General features: G+C 37.3%; 1 protein-coding gene across 5 annotated transcripts in view; it reads right to left on the bottom strand.

Annotated features, from left to right (window-relative positions):
• The window catches only part of Impbeta11 (importin beta11), a 96,998-nt gene that overhangs the window by 79,015 nt on the left and 4,802 nt on the right, over window positions 1-13,181 (bottom strand). For all 5 annotated transcript variants that reach the window (XM_083118418.1, XM_083118417.1, XM_083118415.1 and 2 more), the window contains exons 2-6: window positions 9,588-9,729; window positions 8,246-8,346; window positions 7,186-7,299; window positions 5,878-6,109; window positions 508-673 (exon numbers count right to left, since the gene is read on the bottom strand). In XM_083118418.1, coding sequence (XP_082974544.1) covers window positions 508-673; window positions 5,878-6,109; window positions 7,186-7,299; window positions 8,246-8,346; window positions 9,588-9,725 — 751 coding nt within the window. In that variant the 5' untranslated portion in view covers window positions 9,726-9,729. The remainder of the gene's footprint in view (window positions 1-507; window positions 674-5,877; window positions 6,110-7,185; window positions 7,300-8,245; window positions 8,347-9,587; window positions 9,730-13,181) is intronic.

Below are 13,181 nucleotides of genomic sequence, written 5' to 3'. Positions count from 1 at the left end.
AAGCCACCATCTTTAAAATTTAATGTAACAGAAAACATCAAGAGGCTTTGTGAAAATAATGATGAATTTGAATTACCTGATGATATTTGGGATTCATAATTTAAAAAATCTGAAATAAAAATAAAACAGACTGCTTCTTTTCAGTTAAGTTGCTATATTACAACAATGTAACATTGACAACATCCATTATATAACAGATTCTTTTTGTTTAAAAAATTACTAACCATTGTTATAACTGTATCTTTAGTCAAAATGAAAATAAATGTCTGATGAAAGGAGCGTGTGTTCTCCTGAAATGTCACAAAGAAAAATTGTTTTCTTATGCTTGTAATAACCGTAAACTACAGGAAAATAAATAGGAAAAGGTTTGGAATGTGTTATAATTGAAATTTGGACTTTTATTTACTATTTTAACAAGGAAATGCACTCTTATGTGCTGCTTTTGAACCCGAAATGTGCTGTTTTTATACTTGTATTGAGAGGTATGATGTAACACATACAACTTACTGCATTCCAACATGGTTCTTGCCCTATCAAATATTAATCTGATAAACTCCAATGCATCTTGGGATTCATGTGGCTTCTTGAAACCATACACAACCAGCTTTCTCAAGACTCGCAATGAAAGTAGGGCTTTCTCCAAGGAAGCGAGCATCTCATCATTTTGTTGGACCTGGAAAAAAAAACGTAAACAAAAAAAGAATTAACTTCAAATACTATTTTTACTGGTAGAAAGTTTATAATAGTTAACTTGCAAAAAAATTTACAAATCTGATTTTTCTGTAAAAGGAGGGATGGGAGAGATTAATCTGTACTCTATTGATATTGGCAGATAAAGGTGAATTGGTTTAATGGTAATTAACAAAAATTACACATTTTGCATAATTTCCAGGATACTTACATGGCCTGTCTAAGAAGTATCTGACTTTTTGCCAGGTGAAGTCAGTCACTTGCCTGGTGTAGTTCATGTCCTAATCCCTTTCAAAGTAGGCCCCTTGGGCTTCTACACATTTAGCCCAATGAGCCTGTCATTGCTGCAAGCACCCATCAAATGACTCTGTTGGAATGGCTCTCAACACCACCGTCGTGTTGCGCATAATGTCCTCTCACGTGTCAAATTGGAAGCTTTTCATTGCAGGTTTTAGCTTCGGGAACATCCAGAAGTTACATGGAGATGTTCAGAAAATAAGGAGCCTGGTGAACGATTGCAATGCCCTTCTTTGCCATGAAAATCTGGATCAGATGCAACGAATTAATCGATATGCTATTGTGATGCAGCTGCCATTGTCGTGAGGTCCACAGGTCCCATTTCTTGCGACGAACTGCATCACAGAGATGATGGAGGACATCTTGATAGTGCTCCTTAGTTACTGTTTGACATTCTGGCGAGTACTCATGATGCATACTGCCACAGCAGTTGAAGAAAACAGTCATCAGCACCTAGATTTTGCTCCGCACCTGCCGTGTCTTTTTTGGGTCTTGGCGAGGATAAATGCTTCCACTGTGATGACTGTACTTTGGCTTCCGGATCATACCCATACACCCACATTTCATCTCGAGTTATCAGGGTATTGAGAAACTCTGCATCCCTGCTGACAGTCTCCAGAAAGTCTTGTATAGCATCATGTCAAAGTTCTTGCTGTTTCTGCAAGAGTGCAGGTTGAGCAGAAGTTTTGCTGCTACCCTGTGCATGCCTAAATCCTCCCGTAAAATTGAATGTACAGAATATTTGCTGATACCAATGTCAACAGCAATTTCTCGACTGTCAAATGGCGATCTTCCATTATCAAGGACCTCACTTTCTCAACTTTCTCTGCATTATGACTTGTTGATGGCCTCCCACAATGCTGATCATTCTCCGCCAATGTCCAGCCATTTTTGAAGAGGTTGTACCAGTCCTTTATTTGGTTATCCTCCATGGCATCATCTCCAAATGCCTTTTGAATCTTGCAAATTGTTTCCGTTGGTGTAATCTTGCAAATTGTATGCGTTGGTGTATCTCCAAGCTTCTGGCAAAACTTGATGTAGTATCTGCTCCATCACTTATATTTACTGCTTCACACGTTCTGTCATTCCAGCGAACAAAAAAATGCAACGTAACACAGAAACACTACCTCACCCGCCAGCTGCCTCTCAACAACTTACGGGTCGGACATGCCCAGCAATATGCATGCACTAGCACAAAGGTTTCCTTCACCTCTGTGCACAGTGTAGCCAATCTACCATAGCTATTTTCTGCAGGGGGGAGTCTTATACTTTTTATACAGGGCACATAAGTCACCACAAATGTATTGGCAGGTGTCTGTGCAGAGACGTCATTGGGGGAAGGCTCTGACCGCAGCAGTTGTAACTCTGGTCCCCGCAAACAAAATTTTGATCGCTTAAAAATTATCCTAAATTAATACTGCATATTATTTTCTGGTAAATTTGTAGCAGAGTTGGAAACACTGCATGGGAAATGCACCTTCTATTCTGAAGAAAATCTTCGGAAGCAAATGTAGGACAGCAAAATTCCACCCTTTCGTTGCTTACCAGTTTATAACAAAAGTCATAAAATCTGCCTGCTTTGAGGTTATTACCCTTGCCCTAAGTTCCTGGAAACCAGAGATCCGACAATTTTGTTGCAAATGACCCTTCTCTTACAGATGGAATCAAAGACTCCAGCGAGGCCAAGCGGTCAACATTAGGGGGTCGAGCGACATATGGAGAGAGTTCTCCAGTACTGACATTGTTCTGAGATTTAAAATTGCTCCTTGCTTCAGCATCAGAGCCACAGATTAGCTTTGTGTTCTTGCTTGCGAGCAACGTCTGGTATCGGTTTGCTACAGTCAGTGTATTTGTTCATGTGTGGGAAGAGTTCTAACCTTGTTGTGCATTTCCATTTTCATTTTGAATGGATAAATTTATCAAAACTGGATATTTTAAAAATATCTCAATCAAAACATGTGGAACATGATGACAATGAAGAGGGTGTTGATCCAAGTTCTGACATTCCAAAGTTAGACAAAACAAGTGAATGTACTAATGTGAAAACAATTACTGTCTTTGGGTAGATAATACTAGGCAACCATTTTTGGAAAACTATCCAAATACTACGTTTGGAAAGCGAAAGCGTTCATTTAAAAAACACTGGTTTGCATCTGCACCGTGGCTAGAATATAGTGTGGAACTTGATGCATGCTTTTCTTTTCCATGCCGTAAATTTGGCTCAGATTCAGGATATGCAGAACAAAGTTTCAGGAAAATAGGGATGCACAATTGGAAGAAAGCAGCTTCCTTTTTCAAATTTTGAGATTTCTTCCTGATAGAAAGCCAACTGCGTTGGGCAGAAATTTCTCTAGGGTAGGGGTCTCAAGAATCCCGTACCTAAAACATACAGACTGATTTATATAAATTCCTTGGGTTCAAAGTAAATAACACAAATTTTCCAATTAATGTACAAGAGTTCAGTAATCACTGATTTCGTCTCAGTGAACTTTTATTTAATATCAGAATTATTTTTCGTAGAGAAAGGCAAATTAATCAGGAAATATTTTCTCATTAAATACATATTGTAATTTGCAAAAAAAACAACAGTATTAATTTTAATGTAAAATTCAGTACAGGAACTGACAATTTATATGCTCATATTAATGTAATATTCTCTTGAAGTTGAAAGAAATTATTACGTCAAATTCTTAGCAATAGCAAAATATGATCAAGAATATATAAGAGGGAAAATTCTTTACCTGTTCAGGAGTTAAATTAAAAACTTCTCACCCCATTTTAATTCGAACACTGGATGTACTTTGATTTTCTTTTCCTGATTTTACATTAATTTTCTGACACTTCTGGCTAATGTCAAAGATATGCAACGGTGATACAAGAAATTAATGAATGTCCATCGTGTAGTGGTAATGTCGTCACCATACAATTAAGAGGTCCTGGGTTCGATATCTAGTGGATGCACATAGTGGTTTGGATCCAACTTTAAACTGTTGTCCTGTCCCGATTGGCCTATCTGTGCATGAAGATGACTTGAAACAAAAACGCACGGACTCGAACTTAGAACATTTTGGGACAAAATCGTAATTCGGGAGCTAACGTTCTCAGCTACTGAGGTGGCTAAAATTCAATAGGTTTTCATTTTGGCTATTTTACCTTTTTTCGTACCTCATAGGTTAATTTTTACGACAAGTCGATGTGGATGGATGAATGATGGGCGGATGGAAAGGTGATGGGAGCATGGACAAACAGAATGAGTCACCAATGGCTGGTGGAGGTTTGAACATGGGATCTCTTGATTTCGTAGCCCTTTACGCTTACCACTCCGCCACGAAGACTGGAATAAATTAAATAAGTAATGCCATTGTTTAGAATGGATGTCGGGGAGAGTGGAAGCCTAGGTAATAACAATGTACACTAATGCATTGTTGGCATTGCTAGCAGATGTTAACCCTTAACCAGGTGCACCTCTTTCACCACCTTAAGTAGGTGCGTGGGGGTAAATTTGACCCCCAAATATAAAATATTATTTGTAATCAAGTAAGATACATATGCACCAAAAAATACTTTTATACGATTAAATCGACTATTTTCAAGAACTTAAAAGTAGTTTTTGCATATAGAAAATAAGTGCAATTAATTTTAAAAAATAATATGGACAGACATTCCATTTTCAACATTTCAAAAACCTTTCTTGCAATAGTTAAATTAAATGATAATAATGAGGAAAGTGTGGAATAAGCAATACATTTTTTTTTGTAGAGTATACACTTCTCCCCCCCCCCCCACTGCAGAACCATGCCTCTTTCCTCCCTCTTCTACCATGAAAACTTAACATCTGGAAGCGTTCAAGATCGCAGGGTGAATGAAACAGCTGTGAAAGCAAGGAAAAGTCGCTTGGCCAACTGACCAGCCTTTTGGCAAATTTTACAACATCAGCACTTTTTGGAAAACGTATAATGGGGAAACAGGAATTTTTTTAGCAAACGTAAGTTCGAGGTGAACAACCTATTATTTAACATAGCCTTTTGCCGGGACCTGGATGGCTGAACGTATTAAGCAGGAACATGTATAATGCAGGAACATAAAATCGGGGTTTGACTGTACACAGCTGTTTTATTTGCTCATAAACCTCCATCATTCCTTTAAGATAAATCTGTATTAGAGACAGCAAAATATTCAGGTTCCAGATAATAATGTATCTGGATACTTGGACAGTGGATATTAGTACCCCATTCTCACCAAGAGAATTTGGATCTATATATTTCTCACACCTGGGGAAAAAATAGTACCTGGGGGGCAGATTAATCAAAACAGAAGGAAACAGTACACACTTACCACACCTGTCCACTTTAGAAGGCTGTGAAATATCAGTTTACATCTACTAAATAGCTCATTCAATAGGATAAATAAATATAATTAATATATTGTAAAAAGCTGATTGATTGATTGATTTGTCTTGTTTGACTTCGCTTCTTGTGCCACTTTTGACTAATTTGCGAAGATGGGGATGAGTGATGATATGATGAAATTGATGAATGGACACTCACCCATGCCCAAGCCAGGATTCGAACCCGGGACTACTGGCATTGTAGCACGATGTGCTAACCACTCCACCATGGGGGCCGGTGTGAAATGCTAGAATAAATTTGAATGGAAAGAACACCAGAAACTAGAACAAGAAATACACCAAAAACTCAAGACTCTATTCATAAGGTTTGAACTATTACATAGCAAGTGTATTGGATGCAGATGCCCACAGGCACTCTGGTTGTATACCTAAATGCTTTCGAGTAATTCAGATGATACCTATGGAAATTTTAAAACATCATCTCACAAACTTTCAGATTTTGTGTTGAAACACCTGAAAGAAAAAAAAGTTTAGTAAAATACCTGGTTCAAAAAGTTGACTACGTGATGATTCCACAAATCAAGTACAAAACGGAATATATTATCAGTGAGTTCTTGGAAAAGCCTTCTGTCTCCTGCCAGTCGTTTTGACGACAACGACTTGATCACATGGTGAAGTGTTAGGAGTGCACGATGTTGAGTAACATTATGATCACTCTTCACGGCATTTAAAAGAGTAGGAATTAACTCCGGCCATTCTCTTGGGCAGTCATACCTGTAATGAAGATAGGTAAATGCATCATGTTTCACAGTCACCATAATGCTATACTACATACACTGTAACACGTAGAATTTTGTTTTCCAGAAACTTCAAGTATCATTCAATAAAATAATTTTAAGACAGGACCAGAGGAAGGTTTCTGGACTAGACTGTGTACAGCATATTTTTCTGAGTGCAAGTGTTAAGTCAGTGGCCGCAGTCATAAAGAACACCACATTTCTAAAGTATTGTTCTAGGCTGCGGTGGCTCAGTCGGTAACGTGTCTGACTACCATGCTAAAGGTCCCGGGTTCGATCCCCGGCCGGTTCAAATCCGGGAACTTTTCTAACGATGGAAGCGGCCCCGGCGCCCACCCAGCGTCGAATAACATGGGTATCTGGGGGAAACCCTGGGGGGTAAAGGTGGTCAGGGGCGTGATGCTGATCACATCACCTCCACTCACGACCGGATCAAGAAAGTGTGGGGCGTTACCCCCACACCCCCTATATGCCTTCATGGCGTGGTGCTATGCACAGGGGAGGACTTTACCTTTTTTGTTCTTTACTATACTTTAGAGATGGAACAGATTAATTGTCGGTAAAATTGCAGATTATTTTACCGATCCAATATATCTATAAACATCTTATAATTTAATGCAAAATACTACCATTTTGTTACAATTTTTATGGATAATCTCCATGTCCTACTTTTTAAAAAAGTAAATGTCTAAATATGCAACTTCTTTTGCACTGCAGTCACCTTGAAACACACCTTTATTAAGGAGGTAAGTGAAACATTCAAGTCTCCAAGAACGATTTCGAATTTTATATTGGATGCGTAAAATATCGGCTATCGGTATCGGTAGATTTTGTATTGGAACTTTATCGGTATCGGCAAAAATTTCAGCCCGACTATACTTACTTTGCCTCTGTTAAATTGTCTGTAAATCTACCCCTTCCAAGAAAATCTACGTAAGTGCTCCTTCACTCCTCGCCCTGACTCCACACTCACTTTTTTCTACCATCCCTAGTAAATTTTATACACATTCTGCATGCTCAGAATTCTATTCAGAAACATGCAACTATACATACCTTGCAATTTTGGAGATAAGCACAGCTAACTGTGTTGCCACCGGATTAACTGGCTCTGTGAAGTTTGATAAAAGAACTTGACGAATTGAGATTTTCTCTGCTTCCGAAATGGCACTGTAAACAGAAATGGAAACAAGAAATTCAGTATTACTGTTCCATAAAGTTGAAAATAAAAACTAGCATCTTCTTTTTCATTTACAACTTTTATATGAATCTTTTATAATGCCACAATAATCTTACAGCAAATTAGAGCGAATATCAATTTTTCTCCTCACTTATGTGGACTATCTTGCAATTTCTTTTAGGTCCACTTTATGCATCAATAGCCTAATTGGGAGTGAACCTGTAGTTTAAAGTGTATCTGAATGCCGAGACGTAACCCTGCCAAGAATCTAACCTGGAACTCCTACATTATAAGAAGAGCCCAGGCAAAAACACAAGATAACGGGCACTAAATAAAAAGAGGCATGTGCATAAACGTTTAATACTGTGAATAATGATTATATTCTAATACTGTGAATAACGAAAATCCTAAAATTCAGAATTTGTCCATACCAACTTGATCTTTCTGTGAAAAAAACATTAACCAAAACACACATTTAGGCACAATAGAATTTACATAAAATGTGTGATGGAAATGTAACAAACTTCCACATTGAAAGCCTATGACACTGTTCACATGAACAAAATAGGCATTTAGGGCAAATCAGGCTTGAATTATAACACAATAGTAAAAAACACAGCTCTTGGAGAGGACTGATTAAATATCAGCAAAACGTATTTAACATTAACTCCAAAAGATAAAACATATTTAATTTATTCTTGTCTTTAAGAGCTATCTTTAAATAATATTACCAGATCTACACACCCTTACAAATGTTGACTACCCATGTAAGACTATATATCTTGGTAGTGTTAGCCTGAGAAAGTCTTGGGAAACCAGAACAAAAGTTGACCACAAGAATAAGACACTTTCAAATATTATATTATTAATGATATCAAATGCATTATTTTTTAAACACTTTAATACAATCTGCTAAATAAAATCCGTGGTGCTTACTGTGGTGCTGTTTTCCTCCAATAACGATCCACTCCATTCTTAAAGTACAAAACTGCAAGCCATCTCACATTGACAGCAATATTATGGTCAGAAAATATTTTCTGAAAAAGAAAACAGTATAAAAATGCTGTCAAAAAGCAAATTACACAAAGTATGTATATGTACACAAAGTACGTATATGCTCGATGACTACTTTTGGTTGGAATATCAAAACAACACAAAGTATCCACTGAAAATAGTATAATTATGGTTGTTAGATGTCCAATTTTTACAGGATTGTTCTGTAGCCCACACTATATTTTTACATTCTGCAAAGTTTGAACAGAATGCCTGTTTGTCCTGTACATGACTGCTGATTTTTCATCAACAAAACACAATTACCAAATCAGACATTGACTACCTACCGTGACTATTTCTTCCAACTAGAATCAATATCAGTCACTCTCTCTTAGAGAATGCAATAAAGTTAGTTCACATTTTGCAAAACAGTCAAATACCGAATTTAAGTACATTTTTTGGGAAGGGGTAGTTTACTCGGTACTCTATCGGTATTGGCCAATACAGGCATAATTGGTGTATTGGTAAAATTACCAATAATTTTATCAATCCGATTACAAATATCTTTTAATTTAGTGCAATCTTCTGCCATTTTGTTATAATTTTTATGGTTACAAACATATAATCCACATGGCATAGTTCTTTTTTTTCTTATTAAAAAAAAAAGCATGCAGCTTTGCATTGTAGTGATCTGGTAACATTCAATTAAACAGGTCAATGAACAATTCAGGTTTTTCAAGGACCATTTGAAACTTTATATCAGATGGGAAAATTTTAAATTGGTATTTTATTGAATTCAGACAAATTTCATGTGGGTCCATCTCTAAAAATTTTAACTTAATTTCTTTTCCACGAAGGGGAGATATCTCACTGATAACCCTGGTTAACTACATGCTGTGGGTCTACGAACAGGGAGTTATCGGAGTAAAACTATGGCGTCTACACGAAGACACTTCCTTCTGGTGGATAGCTCCTATATATTCATTTTAAACTAAATTTAAAATCAAGATTAGTGCACTGTAAACAAAGAATATTTACAAAAAGCCAATGATCAAGACATTGGTTTCATAACTGGACTACTTTGTCAGTACAATAATAGATACTAATAGGTTATGAGAAACATATAAAAAAAAGGAGAATGTCTTTATCTTTAACTGAACTGAAAAAAAAAGGCTAGTCTTCCAAAATAAAAATAACAAAAGTAATAAGACAAAAAAAAAAGAAAAATCTGAGATTACTAACCATTTTCTCACCCTTGCTGTTAACATTAATAATAAATTCTTACCACCAAAATGGAATAAAAGCCTGCTTCTGTCTCCCACTCCTTAAGCTTTGCTTCTGCTGGTTTTAAAACTGCCGCATCTTGACTAGCAGCTCTCTGAAGTACATCTAGTACTACAGAGTGAGCTTCTGCAATGTCCATTCTCCTGCAATTAGCAACAAACCTCATTATTTTTACATTTGTACACACATAAGCTGCACTATTGTAGAAACTCTGCAAAAAAAATCAAGCTTGACCAGGACTCAAATCTGGGTCTCTGGCATGCTATGCATTTTCTCTACCAAATGTGCTAGAGCCAATCCTAATTGTCTACAATAACAAGAATCAGTCAGGGAAAGGGTGGTATGTTAGAGATCCAGGGTCGAGTCCTGAAAGGTTGAATGTTTAACGATTTTTCAAAATTTCTAGAGTGCTTTAAGATAGTGGAAATGATTGTGGAAGTAGGTTTGAACCTTTGAGAAACTAATTAGTACAGTTATAATTTCACTAGTATTATTTAACTGAGAAATTATGATTTGAAAAGTAGTTTATGCAAGCATCTGCACTTTGCACGGAATGGATTTTCAGGTGAGACTTGATCACACCACATATCATGTGATCAAGTGCGGGAAGCATTTATTGACATAATACCCCTTCGCATCTCATGCCACATGACGTAGTAGCAGCAGTAGTCCATATCCAAGATGGCAGTAAACAAATAGCTGCTAGCAAATAAATATACACATAGAAATACAGTTGAGACTGCTTTATATGTAACTCAGCTCTGCGTAATTCTTGTCTTGTACATAAATTACTGTAGGTCCCAGGAAAATATAATTTAAAAACGTGTCAATTAAACTTTTTTTGAACATAATGTGTTTATTCGTAATTCAAGGTTATACGAGGGTCACTATTTATATTTTGAGCCTTGGCAACACTGATTGAAGTTAGGCGCGATTTGACGTTTGCACGGAATCGTCTGGCATTATTGACCATAACGTCCTTCAAATGTTTTGTCAATAGCTTCATTTGTGTTGTTTATGTTGCCTTGGAGATTGCGCGACAACAATAAAATGAAATTAACTCGTGAACATTTTCGTGCCATGATTTTTTTACGATTTTCGACGTGGATTATGAAGACAAGAGTGCATCGATCAACTTACTTCCACATTTGGCGATGAAGCCCCATCCTTTGCCACTGTGAAACTGGTATAACGAATTTAATCGTGACCGCCATTCGCTCACCGACGAGATTCGCGAAGGTCGTCCAAAATCAGTTGTTGTTCAAGAAAACATTGATGCTGTGCAAAACCTAATACTGCAAGATCGTCATGTGACATACTGTGAGATTGAGGCAACCATAGGCATTAGTTCCACCAGCATATATAAAATATTACATGATCATTTAGCTGTGAGAAAGGTATGTTCTCGTTGGATCCCACACAATTTGACAAAAACTCAAAAAGACGCTCGCGTCAATTGGTGCAAACAAATGCTCAATAAATACAATTGTGGTGCTTCAAAAGACGTATATAAGATTGTAACAGGTGACGAATCGTGAATATATGCATATGAGCCGGAACGTAAACATCAGTCGACTGTATGGGTGTTTCAAGATGAACCCAATCCAACAAAAGTTGTTCGCGCTCGAAGCACATCGAAACAAATGGTCACCTGTTTTTTCTAGAAAACTGGTCATGTGGCAACTGTGCCTTTAGAGGAATGTAGAACGGTCAACTCTAAATGGTACACAACAATTTGTTTGCCAGAGGTCTTCGGTCAAATATGGAAAACAAACAAAGGCCGTCGGATCATTCTTCATCAAGACAATGCCAGCTGTCACACATCTCGTCTAACAACCGACTTTATGAACAGTCAAAAAATCGAATTGATGGGTCATCCACCGTACAGTCCTGATTTGGCACCCAATGACTTCTTCTTGTTCCCGAATGTCAAGAATAAATTGCGTGGACAACGATTTTCGTCGGCGGAAGACGCCGTTGATGCGTTCAAAAACCATATTATGGAGGTGTCTCAAGAAGATTGGAAAAACTTATTTGACAAATGGTTCGAACGAATGCAAAAGTGTATTGACGATAAAGAAGAATACTTCGAAAAACAATAAAGCAGTTTTCAATGCCAAATTCCTGTTTTTTCATTGTTAGGCTCAAAATATAAATAGTGACCCTCGTAGAAACTCTGAAGTGCTTCTTCTATGAAATAGCTGGCTAGTGCACTCCAGTACCTTAGTATATCAATACCTATAGGGTACCCTACAAATACATTAAGTCCCAGTGACGTGCGGGACCCCCCCCCCCCCTAGGGCCCAGTAATCCATAAGAAAAGAAAGTCAAATACGTGAAAAGTTTGACAATTGAGGAATGACTACTAAAAAAAAGTACATGTAACCCCCTCCCCCCCTTTCGAAAATCAAAAAAGATTTGATTCAAGACTACGAAGCCAGAAATCCCAGGTTCAAATCCTGGTCTGGCCATGATTGTTCTTTGTGTCTGTCCCTTCATCAATTTTATCATATCATATTCCCGATTAGCCAAAAGTGGAAGAAAAGCAAAGTAAAATAAACTAAATCAAACAATCAGTCAATGATTTGATTTTGAGACTTAGCATCACATTTTGCCACATTTTGTTAATTGCGAAGATGATATGATTAAACTGATGAAAGGACACACATACAAAGAACATGCATTCCCAGGTCAGGGTTCGAACCCATGCTGTCGTAGTGCGCTGTGATAACCACTCCCCACGCATGTCTACCGACAACAAAGACGAGAGAAAAGTGCCAACCATCGCATACACTACTAAGACGAGAGTGAGCAAATATTTGTTAATAATAATTATATCTTCCATATTTTGAAAAAAAATATAAATAAATAAAGCATAACATTTCCAAGTATTTTTGTCTGCACATAATACATTCCCATTTTATGAACAATAAAAATATATTTTTACATCTCACACTACACATACAGATTATACAACGTGTAAAAAGTTGAGGTGTAAATACAGAGAATGTAAGTACTGCAGAAAAAATTCCCCAGAGTTCTTCACAGGATTTATAAATGAATTGAGGGGAAACCAATCCCCTATCTGTTCTTATAGCAGATAGACCGGGATACCATAAACCACGAACTTTCAACCATTGCAGTGGGGGTGTGGGGAAGTGAGGAGCCAAGGGAGGTAGGGGCAGAAATCTTCCCTTTCCCTTTTGGCAGCCCTTTCTACCTGAAACTGGCGAGGCGGAGGAAAAGCCAGCTAGAGTAGCCTCTTCCAGTGTTTTCTGCTAATCTCACAGAGGTACAAGAAGCTCGTGGAAAAAGAAGTGTTGTATGTAACCTGTGGCTCCAACAAGACAATAACTATTGTGATTTGAAATTAATTAGAGATGTGATTGATCGATCTATCTCTGCTAGACTAGCTACTGTGAAGTCCTATTCTCAAACCATAGTCTCCCCTTGTAAGATTACTTTCACCATTTTTTATTTCTAAAAATCGGTTGCATGCAAACTCAAAAAGTGAAAAAAAACATGTGCAAATGCTAATGCTACCAAACGTAGCATCAATAAAAAAATGTTAAAAATTACGGTAAATGTCTGCAAT

Source organism: Lepisma saccharinum, chromosome 3 (assembly GCF_977018435.1).
Source record: "Lepisma saccharinum chromosome 3, izLepSacc3.1, whole genome shotgun sequence".
Taxonomy (NCBI): Eukaryota; Metazoa; Arthropoda; class Insecta; order Zygentoma; family Lepismatidae; genus Lepisma; species Lepisma saccharinum.
Note: the sequence above shows the minus strand (reverse complement) of the source record. Positions and strands in the feature narration are given on the sequence as shown.